This window comes from Sander vitreus, chromosome 18 (genome assembly GCF_031162955.1).
Source record: "Sander vitreus isolate 19-12246 chromosome 18, sanVit1, whole genome shotgun sequence".
NCBI lineage: Eukaryota > Metazoa > Chordata > Actinopteri > Perciformes > Percidae > Sander > Sander vitreus.
Window position 1 is genome coordinate 13,062,413 of NC_135872.1, and position 26,769 is coordinate 13,089,181.

Sequence of the window (26,769 nt, forward strand, 5' to 3'; positions counted from 1 at the left end):
AGAACAGACCACAACAACACTAAAGTCACTTTTAAGCAGTAATTGCAGCCACTTGTCACTTGCGGAGACATTGTTTAACTTCGTCGCCTGTTGGAACATAATCCTTTAACAACAGCAGAACTTGTGATTTCTGTTAAGCCGCTGTTTGTCACACACTGTAAATGAGACTATTAAACAGTTTGACAGTAGCAATAGCAAAGCATAGTTAAAAATCACGTCTGTCCCATCCAAGATGATCAGGTTTGTCATACAAACTGAATATTCTTGTATTTCTCTTTTTTTATTCATACAGTATCTCTCCCTCTCTGGTGAGTTTCCTTCTCTTTCTTCTGTCACACTCTCTTTCATCCTCCCGTTCCGTTCTATTTCATCCCCCCCCATACATTTCTCATTTTCTCTCCTATGCTATGCATGCTTTTGAAGGAGGGTTTGACCACCAGCTGTTCTGCTGACTCAACATTTGTTGCCCCATAGTTCTTACCCCTTTACTCCTTCCCACATCCCTTCTAGCTCATCCTCGCTCCTTCTTCTCTCACACCCTCCCTTCCTCTTTACCGCCTTCAATCTCTACATCCAGGGAATATCCAAACCTCTTTCCCTGCTTTTATTCTGTTCATTTTTCCTCTCTCTCCCTCTGTCTTATCTCTCAGGTATTTGCCTCTCAGTTGTTGCACAGTAACTCAGTGCTGAGTTGTCTTGCTAAAAATAGATGATGTACTGGGTTATTAACACCCCACTATTGGGCAGAACTGGCCATGCTCCAGACACCAACAATCCACATTATCCGTACTGTATGTGGAGGCGGGGGGGTTACAAGTTTTATTGCGCATCACCGCTGTGCCTGCCTTGCCTGTACTGGCTCGGGCCCAAACTAATTTATAGGCAATATGTCTTAATAGAGCTGTGGTTTTTTGTACAACTGGCCACCCTTTGTGTTACATCATAGGTCACTGCAATCTTCACAGATCAGTAAGGGAGACTATAAGAGCTCAAGAGGATGGTGGATATTTCGTTTAATATTTCTTCTGCAGTAAACTAATCCAAATATATATTCAAGTTAAAAGTTATCTGTGTAATATGTATATCTTGCACTGTGCGGTGTCATTAAGACCATGCATGCTCCTGTTGCTACGATTTTGAACCTGCACATTGAACCTGCCAGTGCAATCTTCATTTATGCAGCATTTTCCCGCCCCCTAATCAGCCTTCTACCTGCAAACTCTAAGAACAGGTCTCATTTGTTATTTTGTATTTTGGATTACTGCAATGTTGAACTGTGCACCTCAGCAAATGGCCATTGTCAAGAATGTCATAGAGATGAATGTAAGAGACAGGGGCTACAATAGATGTGTGTGTCGCAGTGCTTCCCAAGGTGAGTGTGTGGAAGCTGAGGCAGCGACAAATACTCAGTGGCCCCATCGCAGTTTAATTGTTTGCCTGCATAATAAATCAAATGTGTCAGGAGAGATTATTTATACAAGGACTGTGTTAAACAAATGAATCACCAGTTTGCTCAACTCTTGGTTTTTCCTTGGTGTGTAGCTATGTGTCGGTGCCTCAGGATTGCATTTGTGAGCTATTTGCTTGCGTTTCAGTATGATTGCATGACAATACTTTACTTTTTTTTTCATATGAGGGAGCCTGAATCTCATGGCTTGCTCGCGCTCATCTCTGTCATTGATGGATTTGGTGCTATCTGAATGCTGTGGCAGAGGGAGGGGACATGAAAACAAATTAACACAAATAAGTCTTAGGGGCCCATTTAGAGCTACAATGTGTAAATCTCTAAAAGTCAGAGGGTAGACCTGCGCTTTTTAAACTTACAATGTGCACCAGCACCTTGGTAGGATGCTTGTCATTGTTCCTGCTGTTGCTAAGCGACAGCTGAAAACCTGTTTAAAGGACATTTTTTCTCAAGTTGAGACGTTTTCAAATTTCACTGACCGGTGTGCTGCTTAGCGCAAAAAATGCCCTGCCCTATTTGTCCAGAGCATGTCTTCCATACCATGTAAACCAAGAAAACCATGTCAGCATTGTAAAGAGAGGTCCCTGCTGGACACACAGGATATGCTTTCATTTCTCCAATGCTGTAAAGGCATAAAAAATATAGAGCCTTGTTGATCTGATGCAGTACATTTCTAAACAAATGTTTTGTGGCTAAACCTATAAGGCTGTATGGAAGCTGCAATGTGTCAAAACAATAATCTTTTAATTAACACATGTATTAAAAAGTTTTTAAAACATAATTATCCCTTTAAATTATGCACTTCAAAAAGCTATTATTGAAAAAAGAATTTAAAAAAACCACAAATGTGCCAAGTCAGGGTGGAGTGACAAAAAGGCTGACTTCAGGAAGGTAGAGCCAAGTGCCTGGTAATGGCAGAGTGCCAGCCACAGTGCAGGGAGAGATTGTGGCCTGAAGGAATGGAGATGCAGTTCCCCTCAGCAGCCTTTTAATCTGATGTAAACAGCTGCAAGCAGCCAGCGGGAGACCAGGAGATGGGTGACATGGGAGCTTTTAGGCAGGTTAAGGTCAAGATGGGTTGCAGAATTATGGATGATTTGTAGGATATCACGTCCAAATGGGAACTGAGTAATGTGCACAAGCAGCTGAGCTGAGTCCTTTGTGGTTGCGCTGGGGGTCTTTGCACGATTGTTGTTTCTCGAGGCTTATTACTGTATTGTTTCCTCTGTTTTTTGTTGTAAAGGCATTCTGGTTTTCCCCTGTCTTGCTCCTGTCCTCATTTCGTTTTCTTTCTCTCTGTCTTCCTTTGACTATTATTTTTGCATTGCCTCCCTTCTGTCCCTTCTGTTTTCTGCCGCCCAGCTTCCAGCGCCTCATGGCTGTCTCTGGGTCCGGTGCAGAGCAGCCTGTGCCCCGTGGTCCCGCCTCCCTCTCGGCAGGGTGATGTATGAGTGGCTAGCTTTGACGTCACTTCAGGCCCAACGTCATAGCAACTCAGCGCTCCCAGGCTTGCTCTTTCTGGTGCTTTCTCTCAGTGCCTCTCCCTTATTCCTTATTATTCCTTCTTCTCTTATCCTCCATTAATCACCTCTCTTTTCTGTGTCTCCTCCTCTGTGATGTCATCTCTGTTTTACTGTTTCCCCTTCCCCACATCCGTTTCTTTATCTTGCCTATCATTTTTCATCGCTCTGGCTAATGTTAAAACGTGCCTATCTTCTTTGTCCACCCTCCTTCTCGTTCTTATCTCTCTGGAGCTTTCTATTCTCATTTAGAGCTGCATCCTCTCCTTCATTTTTTTCTATTTATTCCTCTCAGACAAATATACAGAAGCATGCTATGTTTGAAGAAAGCAGACGAGCAGTGAGCCAACCCTTCTCTCATGTGAAATACAGGCTCATCCCTATTCAATTACACTTATCAGGATCAACTCTATTCCTGGATAATGTGGTTTCATAAAACCTGCAGTCTGTTTCCCACTGTACCCAGCCAATTCCCTCTATGAAAACTTTGCTTTGCCAGATGCCCAGTGACTCACCTTTATTAGTCAGGAAAGTTGCCTGTGGCTTTGACAAAAATAAATAGAGGAGCAATATACCATAAATGGGAATTATCAGTCAACTTTGACTTTCAGTCAACTTTGACTTTCATCAAGCTTGACATGACGTGAAGCTGACCCACTTTCTGCTCTTGCTCTCTGTCTTCCTCTCTTTTCCTGTCTTCTTGTCTTGCTCCCATCGCTGCCTGCGGTCAGTCCGTCGACTTTAGCATTGGTGCAGTGTGGTAAGAGGGATGCAGAGCAAGATAGAGACCTCGCTTGGTAAGAATGGAATGAGGAATGCTCTTGTCAGCCATTGAGACACATTTTCTACTGAGCCTGTCCCGTGTGGATGGAGTCGAGGCACTTCAGAGTTACTTTGGGTCATGTTTGTTAAAATAATGGAAAGAATTTGACCATGGCAACAGAGATGTCTAGGCATTTTTCTATAGAGAGATGCGTGTCATTTTAAGATTCAGGAAAGGTCATGCACAGATTTTTTTATTTTTATTTTGCTGGCATTTGTAGTGCTCAGAGGACTTGAATGGAAAATTTTGTTCAGCGGTTCGATATTACTTGTCTATCACAGTGTGACCAGTAATTTCTAATCTCATTCCATCTTACTATTTTTGTTCCAAACAAACACTGCTACCTCTTTATAACAACATAACAATGTGAAAATAATCTATCAATATGTTTTCCCCCGGAAATATTGTGGGTAACATGCATTTAGTTGATAACATGCAGGCTAATGCCTCTTCCATTTGGTTCAAGGATCATATAAAAAGTATGATTATGTTCATTAAAGGCTCCCTGAGTCTCATACTGTCTTTTTTTCTTTAATCCTGTGAAAGATTTTGTAAATGGTTATTATAGCGTGTGATGTGAAAACAACCCACAGAAATGGAATTCATGTTATTTCCCTCCCTGGCATGAAATCAAGGCAAAGACACACCGCCAGAGGAAACATTTATTCTATAGGAAACACATTTTGACCAAACAGTGGTAAATAGCTACCCAGTGTTAGAGGTTTACACAAACAAATGTAAAAGCTTTCATGCACTGGGTAAAGATTGAATTACCATCACATATTGAGAGCAGCAGAAAGAGCATTCAAATGAATAACAGAGTGTATTACTTTTAAGATGGAGCAGTCGTTTTTATGGTCACACTTTATAATCATGTTTTATTTTTTTTGAGCTAATTTGAGTCATTGATGAGCTAATCATTTGGCAAATGATTAACAAACAATTTACTGGTTCATCATAAAACTATTGCAAATCATTAACCTTTAGAAATATTATTTAACTAAAAATTGTTAAATAATTCGTTATGTGTGTGCCATTTATTCATTATTGTAAAACGTTTCTATACAGTATTAACTTGGATAGTCAGTTTCACTCAATTGCTGTTTACTGCTTAGATAACCCTTCCTACTGGCTACTACTCAGTAGTCGGCAGTTGACAGCCACAAATAAATGTAATTTTCAAGAGACATTTGTTGTCCTAAATAGTTTAATATAGGGGCCAAATCCAAATTTTAGGAGATATATTAGGAGATTGCTAGCCTAGAAATCTAGACGCACCCTAGCAGCAGCAAATGTAATTTGCAGCCAGGGTCAGTCTAGCAACTCTCCGTTGGCTTGCGAGCTGAAAAAAACCAAATTCTAGTCAGGCCAATCACATTGTGTATAGAGTCGGTGGGCGGGCTTAACATAATGACGGCAGAGTTACGACGGTTCCGCATGAATTCCCTACTACTTGAAAACAAAGAAGATGGCTGCTGCTGCTTTCGAACAGCAGCCTTTCGAATCGGGTTTGGCCGCGACTCTGGAAGACTTGGAGTTAAGCTTTTCTTTGAGAAAAGAACAAAGAACGGCACTGAAGTCATTCTTAGAAAAGGAAGATGTTTTCTGAGTTTTGCCGACCGGATACGGCAAAAGTTTAATCTATCAACTAGTGTTGCTCTGGTTGGTTGTAGCGCTATCCTATTGCGTGCAGAGGGAATTTGAAAGACAACCATTTATCCCGCCCCTTGGATTGAGCCCTGCCAATGGTGAGTTTCTTGTTCCTTGTCAGTCTAGGAGATTGCGGCATTGAGATAAACAGTTGGTGACATTAACCTAATGCCAAGTAAGAAGAGGCCGCAATAAAATGACATCATTATTTTTGGCTTGTGTGATGTTTAAGTCCCATGCTTCATGTATGTCATGGTTTATTCGCTAAGTCGATTTCCACTGCACTTCCTAGTATTTTCTTTTTATCGATACCAACTACTTCAACTTAGGCAAGCTCAAAAAAACGTTTGTAGTATTTTAACTCTTTTTCTCTCTCGTATTTCCAGCATTTCCACTGAGGTTGTTTTATGCACAAATTGAAATGTGTATAAAAACAAGTGGGTGTAAACACACACATTGTAATCAAATAACATTCTTTAAAGCATTTAGACATGTTTTACTAAGGTACACATGAGCTTAACAGCCTCCTTATGTAAAGTGTAAGTTATTCTGCAAGAACTAGTGTCTCTTAGTCAATGCATGTAAATGTAAAGAGAAGAATGCAGAACCTGAGTCTACCACAACTATGTTGCTTGTGGTGAAATTCATTCTTTGCACACCTCTTTATACACTGATCCGAAGTCTTTTCCAATTGGACTCAATAGCTTGTTGCGGCCTGCTGCATTTCTATGATAATTTTTGTGGCAACATTCACTTGAAACATAAATAAAATCCACTTTTCCTTCTTTGAAGGTTTGACTTTATGTTGCAGGGTGTTTTTATGATTTCCTCTGTGTCAACACGTATGTGCGTTTCATGATAATGTGCTTGCGGGATGGCTGCCTGTCTTCAGAGAGAAGGCAATGTGAGTAGTTTCAAAAGCACAACCTTAAATCCTTCCCTCTCTCTTTCTGAGGCCATGGAAGATTTGGTTGCCAGGAAACATAAGGAAAGAGTTTTCAATTAAGTCATTTTGAGTGAGACCGACTATATTGTCACGGATCACAAACTATCCTGACTGCACAGGCACTGTTGCATGTATGAATGTTACACAAACAGGATGCTCAACAACTTCCTCAACACAAACCCAAACTATATACAGAGGTCGTATTGTCTACTAGACAGATGGGATGGTTTTGAGTCGTGATATTTATATTTAGTGCCAATTGAAAAATTCATCAGGCGTTATGGTAGACTATTGTATGATTTGGCAAACCACAATAGCAGAGGCGCCACTTTCTCTTCATCACTTTTGCCCGTCTGAGCTCGGAAACAATTAAAAGCCAAAGCTGAAAATTAAAGCTTTTAGGCATACCACATCACAATCCTCATTAAATGAGCTGATCTAAGCTAGCTTGCTCTCCCTTACTTGCACATTTTGGCCTACATGGACATCAGCGTGCCTTTCCCAAGTCTGTGACAGTTTAGCCAGCAGCAGTATCCTCGAGAATCGCAGCCATATAGGTCAAGCGGAGAGAGCATTAGGGTCCTCTGTCCTCATCCACTGGGTGTGACAGTGTGTGCTGATGAGCTTTTTTGCTTCTCTCTCATAGTCAGAGTACTTTTCATGTTTTAATTTCCTGCAGTGTATGAAGCTCTAAACTTTAAATGTCCAGTGCCGCAGTGACCTTCTGTCACTGTACATATTTCACTTCTTATGTTTAACAAATACTTATAGACATTTTGTTACTATTACAAATGCCACTACAGGACAAACTTGAGTATGGAGAAAGAAATGCAAATAATACCTATACCTTTTATTTCTCACTCTATCCCTCTGTCTTCAAAGCAGTTACTCAGTGATATTGAATAAGCTTTCTTTCCTCTCTCCTGTTTCTCAAATCCAATGTTATCGACCATCCATTCACACTGTTATTGTCAAGTGATCGACTTGGTTTGATGTGTTCAGGCATCATTGACCCATCTGTTTTGGTCACTGTGTTAACACGCAAGGCATACACACACTGACTGTTGCGTTTTTGCTGTACAGAACCCAAACAGGAAGCTGCAGGCTACATGAAGAATGCACATCCTCTTGATGTTCTTGCTGTAGAACTTTCTAGTTGCAGTTTATTTCTTCAATCACTTAAGAAATGGAAGATACGTACATTTGATGTACATACACACATTGGTTTCCAGGATACAACTTTATTTGGATTACACCTTTCATAAATTAAGACTGGTTAAAGTGTTATTATGATACATAGTTAAAAATTTGGTACAGGGTTGCGTCCTTTTTCATAAACATTTTAAGACCAATGAGTGAACTTTATCCCATTTATGTATAAGTGAAGACAGACTACAAGCTTTGCTTCCTATAGATCCCATGTAGTGTTTGTTTAAGCGAAGGTTACACCTCCATTACTTTCAGAAGTGGAGTGAGACAGAACTTAAGGGTTCGAGGGTTAACAGAGAGGTGGCTGGTGAACATAAGAAGTTTTAAGATTTTAAAGGCTAAGCTAGATGTCAGATGTTGTATAGGGGAAGATTCGGATCATCATTGACGTTTTCAGGCAGTACAAATGCTACTGAATCACACTGATACCTTGTGGTCAAACATAACTATAACTGACATAGTAGCCAGTGGTGATGGCGCAGTAGATATGACACATACCTTTGGTGTGGGAGATCTGGGTTCGAATCCCACTGTGGTACATCAACCAATGTGTCCTTGACCAAGCAAATCTTCAGCTAAATGACATGTAATGTAAAATGGAGATTAAAGGTTCTCTAAGTGATGTGACACATTTTTTTAGGCTACAACATTTTTTGTCACATACAGTAAACATCTCACTATCCGCTAGCTGCCTGTCCCCTGAACACACTGTAAAAAAACGCGGTCTCTGTAGACAGCCCAGGCTCCACAAACGGCAACAAAAACAAACCGCGCCAACCTGCACAACGAACCATAACAAACAGTGTTCCAGCCAATAACCGACAAGAAGGAGCTGGTTGAGTCATGAATATGCATTGTGGAAGTAGCTTCCGTGCTAACGCTGCTGTAGTGATGGCTCAACCAGCTCCTTCTTGTCGGTTATTGGCTGGAACGCTGGAAGGCTGTTTGTTATGGTTCGTGGGGCAGGTTGGTGCACTTTGTTTTTGTTGCTGTTTGTGGAGCCTGGGCTGTCTACAGAGACTGCATTTTTTTACAGTGTGTTCAGGGGACAGGCAGCTAGCGGATAGTGAGGAGATGTTTGCTGTATGTGACGAAAAATGTTGTAGCCTAAAAAACGCGTCACATCACTTAGAGCACCTTTAATAAATTGGACCAAATGATGCAAACCGTGAAAAAGAAGGGATGAAAATACATATAGTGTGTGTGTTTACTCATAAACCCCTTATTGTGTATTCAAACCAAAGGATAAAAAATGCAAAGGAAGAGTTGCTGGGGTTTTAGCTGAGGAGAAACAAGGTGTGTGGTGCTGGCTCGTTGATATGGTGGATTTATTTATTGGGATGGTCACAACACACCTCAGGAATGATTACATGCATTACAGCCTAATAAATTACACCAGTGCCTGTCTAGGGGCTGAAGGTGCAGTTTTCACCATGTGGAGAGGAGGACTTGATTATTGGTGTTTGAATTAGATTGTTATGGCTTTGCTTGTTCTGTTGTTGCTGTTGCTACCATTGCCAACGTGATGCAGCTTATTCTGCTGATATTCAAATATATATATATTTTCATTCTCACTATTTTCTATGTGGATGCATGAAAGATACTCTTGTAATGTTTGATTAATCTGTATTCATAAGTCACTGCGCGGTGGTCAAACTCTGTTTTAGCTGGAAACCTCTGCAGGCAATTTATAGTACACACACACACACACACACACACACACACACACACACACACACAGATGAACAATAGCGTTGTCCCCAGGGTGTTACATCTCTATGTGCCCCCAGTATGAAAAATTGCCACCCCCCACCTTAGTCCTTCGAGTCATGGGAAGAATGAATGGATATAATCAGTAAGCTCACCCATTCACTCTCCTCAGGGAGAGAAGCCACTTATTCTCTGTCAGTCCCTTCCCCTCATCTCTCTTTTTTTTCCCCAGCCTCCACCCTTCTGCCCCTCTCTGCATGTTTTCTCTCTCCTCCGGAGCTTTTATCAGAGTTGCCAATCTCTGTTTAACTGTATCCTCTCTCTGCTATTATTTTCTGTGTGCTCACATAATATCTAATATCCACCTCTTCTCTGCTGATTCATTTTCTATATATTTAAATATCTGAATGATCCCCCTCCTTCCATTTTCTCCCCCTCCACAGTACAGTTTCCTTCCTTCACTGCAGCAGTGGCACTGCCAATGTTCCCGTTTTGTTTCCACTATGTCTATATGCCTCGCAAGCCCTCTAACATACTACTACTTCTGTATAACTGCAGTCATCGACGTGGTTCAGCAATTCCAAGTCATTATAAACACCTGAATTACATATAGTGTTAGGTACTGTAAGTGGCTCTTAAGTGCCTTTTATTCTATGACAAAGGAATGTAATTCACAGGAATGTGAGGTGTCAGAAAGGGTGAAATCCTGCAATCTTGTTGTAGGTGATGAATATGTTCAAGCTCTGTTGGTAGACCATTCAAATGTCACTGTGGATGTTCCATTTTCCTTCCTAGCAGGTAACCAGGTAGCAGATGTCATGACTTTTGAATCAGGTGTAGTGAGGAGCAAATGACCTTCAAATGCTGAAGCTGTTGTCCTGGGCTGCCTCATGTATATTCAGTGCATACTGGGCTGCCTACACAAACAAAAACAAGCAGTTTGGTGAAACATCCCGTTGGTGGTACTGTAAGTTCCTTGACAGAGAACCTTTCAGGTTTGGTCGTCCAGGCGTGGAGTGTTACTGTCAGCATGAGAGTGGAGCAGCCGTCATCCATCTACAGTTTCTCATCAATGAGGTAGGTCACAAAAAACACAAGAGACACATTTGGAGTCAGCAAACTGCGTATGACTCCAGTGAGGCATCTGTACTCCAGCGCTGTCTTACAAAGCCAAAGACAGGTAACTCTGTGGTTAATAGTGTTATCGGAAAAAGTTCACTGTGCTGTATTTCATTTCATTTAATAAAACATATGGGCAGATTCATAAATACCCATCCCTGGTAATCGCATTTCATCCCTTAAAATGTTCAAAAAAGTAGTTCCTACTGTTTACTGTGTAGGGAAGGATGTTTGATAATGATCATATTGGTATCGTGAAAATAACTCACATCCCTTTTCTTCCTTATCTCCCTCCTGTCTTTCCATGTTTTATGGCAGTGAGCAGTTTTTTTTCCTTGTATGATACTGTACCAAGAGTCATTTGACTGAAGTCCCCAGTGGGGCTGGGTAATGCTGGTAATCCTCAATACTTTTTGAGTACTGTGTACTACAGTGTTCATAGCATTGAGTATTTTAAACTGTCAACACTTCTTGGTGCGCAAGAACTTTGTTGAATTTTATTAGCAGCAGTATTGTCAGTTGATTCTCACCAGAGATTCATAAACAGCCTCTGTTGATAGACATTGCATGGGGATGATGTTGTTTGACTTACAGTTATTTGTCCTCTTTTTGAATCACAGACAATCTCAGATGCGAATCAACCCACAACTCTTATAAGGCAATTGCTCAGCTAAAATAGGCAGTTCTATCTATATGTCATGTAAAACAGGCCACAGGGAAAGCATTTTCTTTTTCATTTCATTTTCTTAAGCATTTTGTCACGTGTCAATTGACAGGCTGGACCCATCTTATGAATATTGAATATCTACAGCACTTTCTGAATCATATGAAAAAGAAACATGAGTTTGATTTACTTCAATTTTATGAGAAATGCAGTATTTCATACTGAGTCGTGTGTGTTTGCTGCGTGTGGGTCAGCGTCTGTGTGACTATGAGTCAGCATTTTAAACAAACCCTCAGAGAGATGGAGACGATTTTTAGTGCCGCCTACACATGCACATACACTTATATACATCTTATGAGTCATCATGGTTACCTGGGAGAAAGCTGCCTGATTTAAAGTCAGTTTTCAGGGAAGGCAGTCTGACTCATGCATCATGTGAGAGCATGTGCAGTCTGTAGATATGTTTCTGGACAATGCTGCAGTTATAACCTACATGTATGTCAATGATGATACCTGTGATATCTTTGAATGTAAAATGTAACTCTTTTGTGACAGGGAGCGCTGGTGAGTGCTCTGGCTGATGACAGTGTCCACCTGTGGAACCTGAGGCAGAAGAGACCAGCCATCCTCCACTCCCTCAAGTTCAGCAGAGAGAGGTAAGAGGGACACACAAACACTGCAAATGATGAGAAAGACCTTCTGCTTTCCTTCTTTTCCTTCTCAGTTAGGCCCTCACACTTTCTCTGGTGCAACATGAACTGTGTCTTTCTGAGCAGGGGCAGTGTCACAGTTTGCTGCCTGTGTGAACTGTTAGTTTTCACTGTCTGTCATACTGAATGCAAACAGACGGCATTTCATTTGGCAAGTGTGTCTGCACGCTTGCAAAACTCTGCACAGGGCATAGAAGGTGTCTCTCTCATGCTCTCTCTCTCTCTCTCCCTTCTCTGTTGGTCTCTAACTAAACACTCATTATTTGGGTCACTTACTCTGCCTTTGAGGCTTTCCCATCGCTGTGGCACAGGTGTGAACCTACCCAAACACCTGAAGGTTTACACCAGCAGGTTGTTACACGCACGCACGCATGCCTGCATGCATACACGGACACACAAACAGAGCATAAACATAAACACACACAAGCAATTATTATACACCAAGGCACACACTTGCACATGTACACAAATGCACAAACACACCTATTTTGAGATGGCGGCTGGTGTGCCAAATTAAAACTTCTGAGGTTCAGATTAGTTCGATAATCATGAGATATACAGTGTACTTTCATCAGACAAAGATTTGAGTCCAGGAACTCTTGTTGCATGTCATCCCCCCTCTTTCTACCCCTTAATTTCCTGCTATCCTTCTTTCAAAAAAAGTGTAATTGCACGTGTTTATACCAGGGGTTGATGAATAGACTGTGTAAGTGAATCCAAAACATTTCACATTTCAATCCCCTGCAAACATGCTGCTACATCATCTCTGTAGAAAACATCCAGTGTAGGCTACTCATCCATTCCACGGAACGAACCCGAGACAAGGTAGACTAACTAACTAGTCTGCTGCTCTCGTCCAACGCGCTGTTTTACACAACTAGCCTACAGCATGCTACTCTGCAAATAGCAATGTTTTACAAACAAGCTAAAACGAAAGCTTCCAGTTTGTAATCTAACTGTTTATTAGTTTGCTACTAATCTTGAAATTTCTGTAAACTTTTGCTGATGAGACAAACCAGCCCCTCCCCCCTGGAGCATGGCCACTTAATATGCACGTGAATGACGTCACTGGACCATGCCGGTGATGTCTGCATTCTTTATTCTTTCTCCTCACTCAGTATATTAGCCTTCTTAAAATGTGTCCCTCTGAACAGTGTAGTTGAATAGCCCTGCTGTAAGCTTTGTACAGTCACATTTACCTGGGCTTAGTGAACAGCTCTTTTGCATATCCAGTGCAAAGAGCCAGAGGCAAGAAGGGGAAGGGGGTGAAAAAGATTTACATTTGGACCATCAAAAATGTACTTTTGCCAACAGAATAAGGGGCTTGGTGGCCCATGCGGCCCTTGCTTAAAAATATTAGCACATATCCATGTTATTGTATGAAATGTAGGTAATAAAAAAGGTTGCTTTTTCGAAAGAAGGAAACCTCTCTTTTATATATTTGCTATTGCTGTTTACTGTAACGCAAAAGTATTACTTATCCGATTAATCAATGAAATAATCGGTTGAATACTCGATTACTAAAATAATCGATAGCTCCAGCACTACTGTTTTCTTGTATTTCATTTGCCTCATGGAATATTTTCCATGTGTACTCATTTGTGCATAAGGTGTCTGTACATACAGAGGAAGGTTCACTTAGTTTGAAGTAGTTATAATGGCATCAGTGAATGCTTGTTTGTTTGAACTGCTTTAATTTATCATTTTATTTCATCTATTAACTTTATTCTAAAGGTGGAATAAATGCAATATGTGTGTGATGTCTCAATCTCTTCTGTTGACTTTCCCTATCTGCATTGTTCTATTGGCCAAGATGGTGTAGTTTTATAAATCTCAAACTCTGTTTAATGGTTAGAAATGTGTTGCTGTATAAACCTGCAACTCAATGGCGTGTTGGTTTTAAAAAATATTGAGAAGGTATTAAAAATGGTTTTAAAAGGTATTGAATTTAACTCCAGGATTTCTGTATATACCCTGAGTTGGCACCAGGGACCATTTTCAAAACTCTCCTTGGTGCTACATCAAGGACAATCCAATATCCAATAACTGGTATTTGGCTGACAAGCAAAAAAGCATTGCATAAAAAAAAAATCAGATTTTTTCATTTGCAAATGTTTTATTATAATTTAAGTCAATAAACCTCACCTCAATAAAGTTGCTGTCCACTGTCTCCTCCAAATGCAGATGCAGTGATTACCCATCAGAGCCAATCATATCATTGGCTAGAGATCTGTCTCAGTTAAAAGTGGTGAATGGGTTAAATGTCAGAGCCAATGATCTGAGACGCCGCTGATGTGATTGACAGTGGCCGGCAGCGGCTTTTAGGGCGCGTTGTGTTCTTGCGGACGTGCTTGACCGCTTCTGACATTTAGTAAATACCGCGATCCAACGCAACAACCTCAAGAAACCGCAGCAGGAAGGAGCGGAGTTACTGCATCTCAAACTTCAAAGTCATATGAGACAAGAGGACGAATGCTTGCTTTCAGTCCTCATCCATACATAATGTGTAAGATATGAAAGTTTGGAGGAGAAAATGCAAATACAGTTCTTCTCAGCCTCATGAGTGAGACAGTCTTAATCTGAGCATTAGACATCAGTCTGCTGTTCTGCAACTGACGATTTCACCTACAGGCTTTGTTGTCTCACAGCATACCAATCGCTCTGTGACGTCGCAAATCATTGCATCAGTTGACGCCCATAGCACACAACGGATGTGTCATATAGACAGAATAAGCAGTCAAAGTACAGTAGCAGGGATGTGCTCATCCAGGAAGTACATGTGATAAAATGGTTGCTTTGATGCTGCGTAATAGAACATTTGCTTATCCTTTAGCCCTGCAGCTTGTCAATGGTATTTCTATGTATAAAAGGTAATTGTATCCTACATTGGTATCAAATTTTTGTAGAACAGCACACATTTTCCCTTTCTGTAAACTAATACACAACTCTGAAGTCCTCCATAGCTATTATTTAAATAGCAGCTCCAAATGAGCAGCCTCCAAAGTTAATGGGACCATCAGGGTTTCGTTGAGTCCATCATATTTCAACTTTCCTATCACACGGTTTAGCCAAGTGTCTTACACCCTGAGAAGCTTTTAAGATCTCTTCTGGCTCTAAAGTCTCCAAATCTATCTCTGCTTTGTTTATTTTTTATAAAAGGGGTGCACACTGTTGTTGCTTGGATCAAGGCTTCTTTTTTTTTTTTGTCGCAATGATACTATTATCAGTAGTATGGTGCAGTGTTTTAAAACTCTAAGTAAAAGACTACCTGAAAGACTACTAACTGATCATACTTGTAAATCATTAAATCTTGCATTCAAAGCAACTGATTCTTCTTTCATTTGGTTTGTAAACATCTTTCACTACAAGATCAATATTTCAACCACTAAGTTTCTGGTGAAATACAACAAGTACATTTGTTAAGTCACTAAACATATAGTACAATTCTTTCAGTAAAGTAATTGAAACGATCACTTAGTCCAAGACCAAACAATGTAAGATACATGTTTCAAAATTCCCCTTTGAAGTGCTAAAGATGATATGTTTGCTTCACTGGTTTCACATTACAGTAGGCAAAATGTAACTGTACATTACCCATCAAATTCAACAACAAACTATTTCCATAATACCTATCCCATAATCAGAAGTGTGATCAATGAAGTAATCTTCCCCAATCATCGATGCAAGAAACAAACGTTTATTGCAACAATACTGTAAGGTTTTGTCTAATCAAATACTGTAAAAAAAGAACTGAAAGAAAATTGATTACTGTAAATACTGTAAAGGTTTTCTGTAGTATACACTACAGTAATCTGCATCAATTGGGTCTTCTGGATTTGGCAATAAGTTCTCGTCCACATCACAATGCATGTTTTCACTGTTCATGCACCCTGGGAAAAATCTTCTTGAATGTCGAATCCAAGCCTGACATTGTTCAGCAGTGATATCATCACAAGCCTCATCCACACTATTGTATTGTACAGTACCCACTGTAATCATTGCAGTGGTCCTTTGTGGCCCTGATTGTTTGTGCACTGAGTTACCAACACTAAGGTTGTGGGTTCAAATCCCACCAAAGTCATATTAAAATCACACACCATAGGGTGGTTATTCTGACATTTTGCACCGGACTATATCAGACAAAATAAACAACCATACATACAGTATATGACGAAAATGTTTTATTGACTATCAGTTATGAACAATGAGCATAGTGTTAGTAAAAGGTATTTTACTATTTAATCAATAGAGAATTAAATCTTGTGTTTGATGTTTTTTTGTACACAGTCAATGTCAGATGTATTTAGAGTTGTGAAAAGAGGTACTTTTTGATGATCTGTTGGTTTATTTGTACTTCAGGTAGTGAAATATTACCACATACTTGAGAGAATAGTACCATAGCATCAGAAAGTAATATAGTTTTCAAAAGAAAAGCATCAGGTTACATTTCCAAATGGTTATTAGAAGATCACAGTTTGAAGTGCCATCTGAAGGTAAGAATAGCTGTCGGAAGTGAAGCCAAGAAACAGCATAAATGGTTTTTAAGACAATTGTTTAGAGAAACGTTGAATTATTAGTATTATTATAATTAGAGAATTGAATCATAGGACACATTCTGTAAAACCTATAACATCTTAGTCACACACTGCCACTCTATCCCATCTCCCGCTTTTTTACCTTTGCTAATTTGTTTTTCCCCATTATGACTGTTGGTTCAAAGCTTGACATTAAGGAAAAGGCAGCCATGTCCTAGTCACCCAACCATCACGGCACAACAGAAAAAAAGAAACAGCCTGTCACAAGCCAAATACTAGAGACCGTCTTGCAATGTGGTCACACCAGACGTGACACCAAATATTGGCATTTGCCTGTATTTTAATGAATAGATCTTTCTTGCTGTGAGTTAGTTGAGAAGATTGATACCTTTTTGTGTCTGTGCGCTAACTATGTAGCTAGAGCCTTGAGTCAATTAGCTTAGCTTAGCATAAAGACTGGAAGCTGGGGGAAACGGAATTCTGAGAATTAACTCCGGAAAGTTTCAGCATGTAACTCTCCATAAAACCACAAATTGTTGTTTTTACGTTTCTCTACAGATTAAAGAAACACAATTTAGTGTGTTAAGTTTGTGAGCTTTAGAGGTTCTCGTAGTTATTTAACTTTGGAGAGAGACAGGCTATAGCTGTTTCAGCGCATTTTCTAATCTAATTCTCTTGCTTCAGCTCTATTGCTAACATCTTTCTTTAGGCCTGCTAGCATAAAAAAATGAAACTGTAAGTATGGTATGGCTAATGTTATGTTTTTTTTTACACATTTATATTCTACATAGTCCTGTCATCTTTTGAAATCTATAGGGTTCCTATCATCTGAGGGCCCATTCCAATACTCCAAACAGACCCTTCTCTCCCACTTTCCTTCCTTCTATTCTTGGTCCTTCCCCTGATCAGAATTTGAGTTGATGTTTGAAAGTAGTGTTGCAGAAAGCCCTCCAGCGTCAACATCCATTCACATCAGATCACAGGCAATAGGAGCGAGGAAAGAAGAGAGGAGAGGAGGAGTTGAGACAGACTGGGCCTCAGCCAGAAAGCAGTGAGTCAGTCTGTGGGTAGGAGTGTGGGGATGGAGGGAGCGCAGAAGAAATCCTGCCGAGTCATTCTGGCGTAGGATGCTCTCATCACCTCCTGGCCTCACAGGAATGCACTGCAGATGTGGAAGCTATCGTCAATGCAGGGTGATATGATGGGAGATAATAAGAGGGTGGGCAGTGTCACCATACACACATACACACCACTACACATAAACACAAATAAGACCTGATCTCTTCACTTTAACTTGGTCATTGGTAAGGTTTGTAGACGATTTTGTTTCTGTCACAACAATAACTAATTTCATTCTTGATATATTTGACTTTAGCTGCTCAAAACCTCTGGAAGCTCGTCAGAGTCACTTAATATTGGAATTTAAATTACCTGAATCTCAGGTTCAATCTCAGCAGGAGTCACAGCCTGTCAGTATTTTTGAAAAAGACACTTAAACCTTAAAATATCTCTTTTTCTAAACCTTAAAATATATAATTAGTAGTTTGTAAATGAAATGGGTTACTTAAAATAAAAAAATATTCAGCCGATTAGACTTTACTCAGAGGTATTTGACTGATTAAGGTTGCAGCTGGGCAGAAAGTTTTTTACCTTTCTCCCTTTTTTCTCCAACGTTACCTTCTAACTGTGCAAATGTATATTAAAAACTGTGAAGGTAAATTAATTCAGCATTGTTTTAATTATGAGGCCCAGACATTGATTAATATCACAGATGCTTTGTCTCTAAAACACAATCACACTCTCTCTTCGCTATACACACACAATGTGTGTGTTTGTGTGTTTGTACGCAGTCTGTTATCAGATTAGATTGTTTTTAATTGAGACCCTGTGGGTAGATTGGGGTCTCTGGCCCCTCTCAGATTAGAACAGACTCCTCCATCCGGTCTGGAGCTTTGCTGAATGGATACTGTATGTTACTAACTTCTATTTCATTTGTGTTTTCTTATTTAAAAAGTGATGGGAAATCTCTCCAACAGGCTATTCAGCACTTAATCAACTTTCTTTTTTGTTATCTGCATTTTGTTATCTGCATTGTCATTGTCCGAATCAACAATTCCAAACAATGCCGAAAGGAATATCTGTGCTCTCAGTGACTCTAAAACTCCTTTGTATTCTGACAAGAATATTGGCCAGATAAGATAACAGAGGATTAACAGATATAGTACAGCTGTGATTACTATACACTATACAGTAAATGACAATTATTATATTTTGAAACCTAACCAGCCATTATTCTTTTTTGTCTCTGTCAGCCTCTTCCCCTGCCATTATTGCGCACACCAGCATGATTCTTAAAGAAATATTTGGATACATTACATTGTTGCATTCTATTATAAGTCCTATTACTGCTTTGCGGCAGCAATGACATACTAATTACTGTAACCAAATCATATTCTTTTCTTACTACATTATGGTCTTGTCAGCTATTCAGTGGTTAGTGGTCAGTGCTTTGCTCCAGGGCAGTTTAATAAAAAGTGTTCAGAAAAGTAGTAGTATTACTAAATCAAAGCCGTTTAGATTCGAGCTGGTGACTTTCTAATGACAGGCAGGCACAGATTACTCCATCTGGAGCAATGATCATCTTTGATAGGAACATCACATAAAACCATGCTTTGCAAATTATGATTTCCTAGAGTATCCCCTCTCTTCAATTCATTTGCAGTGAACCATGCTCTCATACGTCTAGCCCACAGTGCAGTTAGCCTCAGAGTTGTGTGTGGCAGGCGTCTGTCATTTCTTTTCTGAGGCAATGAGTTTTGGCCCTGAGCCGGCAAGCTGGCAGCTGCCTTTGTGTGTCGTGACTACTTGAAGCTGGAGATTTCACCAGGAGACGTGTGTGCACAACAAGTGTGAACACAATGACTCGCACATAAGTACACTTGCAGAAATGATCAGGTGCATACAAACACACACAGAGAAATGGACACACACACACACACACACTCTTCTAAAGTGCGAGCAAATTTGTATAATTATGTTTCCTGACACTGCCTCTCAGCCGGCCCGCTCATACCTACTCTCAGAACAACATACAAGCAAATGATCACAAAACAAGCATGCACAGGCACATGATTATCTGTTTGTGCAGATGGAAAAGGACATTACATGCATTAGACAGTCTGCCTACTGGATATAAAGAGGCCACAAGTTGTCATGAAAAGTCATGTAGCTCTTAGTCATCTGTAGTTAGTCTGTACGAGTGCGGGCATCTCAATGATTAACTGCCCATGTTACATTAGTAAGTCAGCTCATGCTGTTGCTACCCTGTCTCCTACACATCATGTTCATAATCTTCATATACAAATAATTATTTGGCAAATACATTTTTTAAACACAAGGCTGCCTGGATTACGTTTTTACGTTTCCTCCAAAATGTATTTTGCAAAACACATTGATAGTCTATATAAGAAGATTTGCAAAAAAGAAGGAATTGCAAAAAAGCGACGTTGCTCTTAGTTAACTTGCCTGGTCAGATGAAACTTGAGCATATTTAACTTTTACTCTCATATTTGACTATGCCAGTCCATATTCCTGCCATATGTAAATGTAGGTTAGTGTGTTGTTTTGTGAGTATCTTGGACTGTGTGAATGAAATTTATGTCAAGTAGCCCGATGTCTCTCCTCCAAAAAAATTAATATATTCATGTTCTAGAGCAGAGCACTGGGGCAGAGTGGGATGTGTGTGTGTGTGTGTGTGTGTGTGTGTGTGTGTGTGTGCTGTTGTAGGAGCTGCTACTCTCAATAAAGCCCTGGAGCAACAGTGTGAGATAGTCTCAGAAAGAGAGAGAGGGGGAGAGAGAGGCTTTCTGAGCATTAAATGACACAGAAAAGACACTCAAAATCACTGCAAATCTGTGTTTTGCTGTGTTAAGTATATGTATATCAATACAATATAAATGCAATGTTTCTGTTTAACCATTTCTCCTTCAAAAGACATTCATATACCGCTAACGTCCTTTGCCAAATATGTTTAGGATAAAACATAATTTCTGCCTGGATAACTTGCAACATTTTTTCCAGTCCAGGAAGTGTCATATTCTCATACTTAACAGATGCAAATCACGTGGCTTTCATACAAGGTACTTGGAGTCCTGTATCCATCATTTTGTTAGTTTTAGGCTACTAAAACATGTGGTTAAGGGAAAGAAGAATTTTTCCTTAACCATAACCAGGTGTTTTGAATTGCCCTTAACTGTAAAAATGTTAATCATGCTTTAGTTGCTAGGAGCAGATATTGTTGGGAAAACAAATGAAATATGTTGACAGTAATTGTTTTGAAGATACATTCAATCAAAACTAGTGTAATGCTTGTTCAAAATGTGCCTGTTCAGAACAGGTTAATTGCTTGACCTCCAGTATTGCCGCTTGCAGCTTTCTCAAGAACCGCCCATCCAAACAACTTACTTCACACTCGACACTGCGCTTCCTCAAGTCCTGAGCAATACACCTGCCGCAACATAGTTGCGTCACCTAGCAATGCTAGAGTATAAGCATCATTTGCTAACAGCTAGCTATTTGGGAGCAGGTTATTTCAGGGAACAAAAGCATTCATTCTGAAAGTTGCATCACTGATGCTTCAAATGTTTGAGTTTGCTAAAGCGTAAGATCTCCAGTCTTTCTTTCTTTATCTGTTCTTGAATGTACTGTAGCGAGCTGTATCTGGCATGCTGTTCGGCCGTTGATATTTACGATGTCGATAAAAATAATATTTGCTAGGAGACAGGGTTGGTATGTTATGTAATTTGGAAAGAGTCATTAAAGCATGGGAAAAGGGGGTTATTTTGATCTCCTGGGATACTGCATGGGGTCTGGCCTTGAGTTTAATATACTTTATTTTATTTCAATGTAATATATTTCTTTACATACTGTATCTACTTAAAGCGTCTTTGACAGCAGATATAACATTCAGATATTAAACTTGTTGTGGAAGGATTCCATTGCTAAATATGAGCTAATCTGTCATGAGCAAAGAGGAAACACTCCAGTGTGTCCTTCCTGTTGGAAATAATGGACAAAAAAGAAAGTGCTGTCAAAAGGGATGGATACAACTTTATTTCTCTTCCTACTTGGATGGTGTGTCCCAGGTGATGAGCCAGAGCTGTTGTCTTATAGATACAGGTCGCTGAAGTCCACAGGTGTAGCTCAAACCACCGTGCAGAATCAAAAGTATCACTGGAGGAGCTCGACAACCTTGAAATATTAGCAAGCCGGATTACCAAGGTTGTATATTATTATTCCTCAGACGGATTGGAGGTTGATTCGAAGAATGGATGAAAGAACAAAATGATGAAAAAGGGATGAGAAGATGAATGGACAGCCACTGTTAAGGAGGGAAAGGTTTCTAACCTCTCATTAAACTTAAGTCTGATGGATGGATGAAAGGAGGAGACGGGGGAGAGATGATGAAAACAGGAGAATTATGGGTGTCTCTTTGCCCTCATGTATCCTGTAGGTCTGGAGGGAAGGTGCCTGATTGAATGACTCAAAAATCTCTTTGGTTTGCCACTCTCATCTCGACTGCTTCGACCTGATGGAGTGGTAAATAATCCTCTCAAAGTTTTGCATAATTTGTCTTTGGTTACAATAGAACGTCGAGTGATTTTCGAGAAGCTTGTGTCTCTCGACTGTCTGTGTCGTTCTCCCTGGTCCACCCTTTCTCTTCCTCTCCTTTGTCATTTTCTGCTCTACTCTTTTAACTTGTGTCTCCTTCTCCTTCTCTTTACAGAATAACTTTCTGCCACCTGCCCTTCCAGAGTAAATGGTTATACATCGGCACAGAACGAGGGAACATCCACCTCGTCAACGTGGAGTCCTTTATGCTCTCAGGCTACGTCATCATGTGGAACAAAGCCATTGAACTGTGAGTGTCACTGCCCATGCGTCACCCTCTGATGCTGCCTCCCACTCTTAATGCCCTGAAAGTTCCTTATATTTGTATTATGTATTTGCTCTCTTCTACTTCTTCCTCTTCTTCAAATGCTACAAAGTTTAAGCATGCTGATGTATAGGTTCTTGTGCTGTATGGAGGGGGGGGGGTTCTCATCCACAGTGAATCACTGATACGCAGATCAATCACTCATATCGCCAGCACTGCAACATTGATCCCAGGGTCTATTTACTCACCTTGCTGCACTTAAAGGGGGTAAGGGATGCTGTGTAATCAACATCTTACCTTGCAAAAGGTTGTTGTAGCTTAAATGTAATGAGATAAGAAAGAATCATCAGTCAGTCTATCATTTCCAGGCACAGTATCAGACTCCAGGTAGTGAGCGACCTGTCTCTTTGCTCTTTCAATGGATCTGTCAGTTTGACAGGCTCCATTTTGGTTCCCTGCTGTAGAGACTTAAATTATTCACTGGAGCGTTTTGCTTCACGCTTCCCCCCTCATTCCCTTTTGTGTGTGTGTGTGTGTGTGTGTGTGTGTGTGTGTGTGTGTGTGTGTGTGTGTGTGGAGTGAGGGAAATAGGAGGAAGGAGGGAGGGGGTGGAACAGGTGTCTGCCCAGATCAGTGTATGGTACACACAGACGTCTCGTCTCGTCGACAGGGCTGCAGGGAAGAAAGTGTGTGGTGGGAGAGAGAGAGGAGGAGGAGGGGAGGACGGTGAGTGTATGACAGAGAGGAGACGGGAGTGAAATGGATGAGACAGGGCTCTTGCCTGGGGGAGAGGACATGCAGAAGAGGAAGAGTGATGGAGGAGAGGAAAGGAGTGGTGACACAGGGATAAATGCAGGTAACAGAGGGCACAGCAGAAGAGCAGTCGTGCAGATAAGTGAGGATAGACAGGTAGCGGGAAAAGGTTTCCAATTAAAGAAAAAAAAGAGAGGAAGGTAAGGACTGGAGTAATAATGAGGAGATAGAGGGTAGATGTGGATGATAAGATAGAGAGGTAGATACAGGAGTTCTTCTTGACTAAAGGAGAAGCAATAACTTTCACTTTTCTTTGCTTAACTCTATTCTCCTCTTTTTTCCCCTTCACCTTTACAGTTCCTTTCACTCCTCTTCACCTTGTTTTATCTAGAAGTCAAAGCTTTTTTTTCCCCCCTAACCATCCACACATTATTTCAACATATCACCTCTATTCCAAAGTTGTTCCTGTGGTCACAAAATAGTTATTTCTATGAGAGGTTAAAGGTCCCATGGCATGAAAATGTCACTTTATGAGGTTTTTTAACATTAATATGGGTTCCCCCAGCCTGCCTATGGTCCCCCAGTGGCTAGAAATGGCGATCGGTGTAAACCGAGCCCTGGGTATCCTGCTCTGCCTTTGAGAAAATGAAAGCTCAGATGGGCCGATCTGGAATCTCCTCCTTATGAGGTCATAAGGAGGAAGGTTATCTCCCCTTTCTCTGCTTTGCCCGCCCAGAGAATTTGGCCCGCCGATGAGAAAGAGACATCATGGCTTTCAAACGAGCAAAGTGGCAGTTGGTCAAGGCTACACACAACCCCCCCCCTCTCCTCCTCAATAGCTACAGACACAGAAATGGCACATCCTAAGTAAAGCTCATTGTGGGACTGGCTCTAGTGGCTGTAATTCTGCACCAAGGCTGAATTTCGGGAAAGAGACTTCAGATACAGTATAAGGGGACCACTAAGGCCTATAGAAAAGCATCCAAAGAGCACCATGTCATAGGACCTTTAATACAAATCTCTGGAATATAAGAAATAGTTGCTTGATTAAAAAAATACTCCATTTGTTTATAAAAAATGTCTGCTGCAGGTACAGCAAGTGAATAATAATTTAACCGACATAGCCTATAATTATTGAAATAATGGACTCATTCACCCATTCGCACACATACACACTCAGCATGTAATTGGGAGCAATTTGAGGTTAAGAATCTTCATCATGTGGAAATGTGGATGAGAGAGCTGGGAATCAAACACCCAAACTGCCAAAGTGGACTTTTTTATTATTATTCAGAAAATCTTAAATTATGTTTTAGAATATATTTTCTGGTTTGATGACAAATGCTTTTACATCAACCATAACCTCTGGCGGGACATTGCTAAAAGGTAGATTAGTCCTTTCCAAAATGCTGGAGTTTGTATCAGAATTATATTAGAATTAGTAATAGAACCTTATGCCACTTTCACATAAAACAAAAGGTCACACATCCTCAATATCCCCTTCTCCACATCACAGATTGCAGAAGTGATAAACATTACAGCAAATGTGCCATATTGCTAGTCCAAGATAATAAAAATCTAAATTTCCATTTATATTTGCAATAATACAATGACAGTGACAGTGTTTAAATAGTTATATAGCAATATTCTGGAACCATAATGACCTGCATTACCTGATATGTACTGTATACCTTTCCAAATCACCTCCATTTCCTCAACCTACCCTAAACCAAAACTAATTGCACTCATCATCAATACATCATCCATCTATCTCTGCTCTGCAGCTTTGTTAAGCCACAACACTTTCATTGACATGTTGTTGTTTCCATCCAAAGTCTAGCCCTGCATAATTAGTTTGAGGGAATGAGCTTTCCATATCTTTTGGTTCAGGCCTCAATTGCTCACACAGCCATTCTGTGGGATACTCTTGAAGATGGCGGCAATGCCAGGAATTGATTCCCGGATTTGTTACAGATGCTCTCAGTTTGCATATCTGTTTGAGTGTATGTTTGTGGTTTGCTTTGATGCAGATCAGAGAGGTGTGAGGTGATTCTCTTGTTCTCACTCCTTGTGTCTCTCTGCCAGCTGTGGGGTTGGTAGGCTTGCAGTCCACAAAAGCTTCTGTACCTCTCCCATTGTTCTCTTTTGATGCTGTCATCAGAAGAAGAAAGCGCTTGATCTAAATTAACTGGAAATATTGCTGTCACGATTGGTTGAGAGACAGAAAATGTAATCCAGAAAATTCATTTATCAAGCAAAAATGCCAAATCACTGCTGTTTTGTAATGTTAGTTGGACAAAATAAGCATTTTGAAGATTGTCACTTTGGGTTCATGGAATCTGTGCTAGGCCTTTTCCACAATTTTGAAGATAATTTTATCAACTGAGCGTAATGTTGTTGGCCTTATTTTCACTGTCATAATCCGGCCCTACTACATACCATTCTATTGAAAGCATTATTAAAGATTTTATGTTAAGCCCTGCCTGCTACACCTCTGTTCTATTGTGAATACTGTAATGAGGCTAGAATATGGTGTGTACTGGGGTCATCATCCCTCGGGCCCTGCTATTTGGAGACAAGCAGCAGTAGTTGTGCCAGTGGCCCCAGGCCTGGCCAGGCCCAGTGCTCTGTGTGTTTGTATGACTCAAACCTCTGTTCCCAAGCTATTGTACTTGACAGACTATTAGACAAACACATATCCTACAGTACATAACTAAATGCATGGCGTTATAGTTCAGTCAGTGCTATAGGCATTAAGGACATTGCCATAAGTCTACTTGTGAATCTGTGTTTGTTCACATGATGCATAATTTTACGTATGCACTATATGCAAGGCTGTTTATATATTTGTACCTGGCAACGTCTGTGTGCATTTGATTTAATTCAACTAGATGGTCATTGGGTACAGAGAGCCGGGGAGAAGTGGGACAGGAGTGGTTAAATGTTTACAGCTTACTATGACACATCGTTCACGTGAACATGTTGGCCTGAGGAATTTTCTGTCCTTTTTCATTTTCTCCCACTCTCCAACTTGGGACCCTGAAGCTACTGTCATTACTTGTTAGAATTTTTCATGATTCTACGTATGTTCCTGCTTACTGTGATTTTATGCATATGTAAGGTCCTCAGCTGGTACCTCCAGTATCCTAAAAGCCATTTAAAGTTCCACGCTCCCGGTACAATGACCTTTCCTGGTTAACGCCTGAGGTGGACATTACAAATCACTTTGCTTATTTAAATCTTGTTGTTTAGAAGAGTACAAAGTAGTCACTTCACATCAGTAAGCAATCATGTCACTGCTCAAAAAGCTTCTGATTGTCTTTACTTCAGTCTTGAATTCATCTAACTAAATTCAGGTTTTTCCAGTTTTTGCTTGTCTGAACTGCTTTTCAGTTTAATACAAAACTAAACTTATATAAGTAGTGTTTATATAGGTATATATATTATATATTAATAGCTCAGCAAACACTGAAGATTGATGCCATACTCATATCTGTCCGTTAAATATGAAGCTAGGTACAGCCAGGATATGCTTAACTTAGAGACAGCAGGAAGGGAAAACAGCCAGCTTGGCTCTATCCAAATCCATATTTTAGGCCTCTAAATCTTACTAATTAACATGTTATTTCTTCTTTGTTTGTCCGCACAAAAACCAAAGTGGAAAAACAACATTCTCCGGAATTATAGGTGAGTTATAACCATGACCGAGCTATGTCAGCTGTTCTCCTGT

General features: G+C 40.3%; 1 protein-coding gene across 2 annotated transcripts in view; it reads left to right on the forward strand.

Annotated features, from left to right (window-relative positions):
* stxbp5a (syntaxin binding protein 5a (tomosyn)) overlaps positions 1-26,769 on the forward strand; it is a 98,454-nt gene that overhangs the window by 24,775 nt on the left and 46,910 nt on the right. For both annotated transcript variants that reach the window (XM_078275083.1, XM_078275082.1), the window contains exons 3-5: positions 10,319-10,400; positions 11,662-11,762; positions 22,137-22,271. In XM_078275083.1, the coding sequence (XP_078131209.1) occupies positions 10,319-10,400; positions 11,662-11,762; positions 22,137-22,271 (318 nt within the window). The remainder of the gene's footprint in view (positions 1-10,318; positions 10,401-11,661; positions 11,763-22,136; positions 22,272-26,769) is intronic.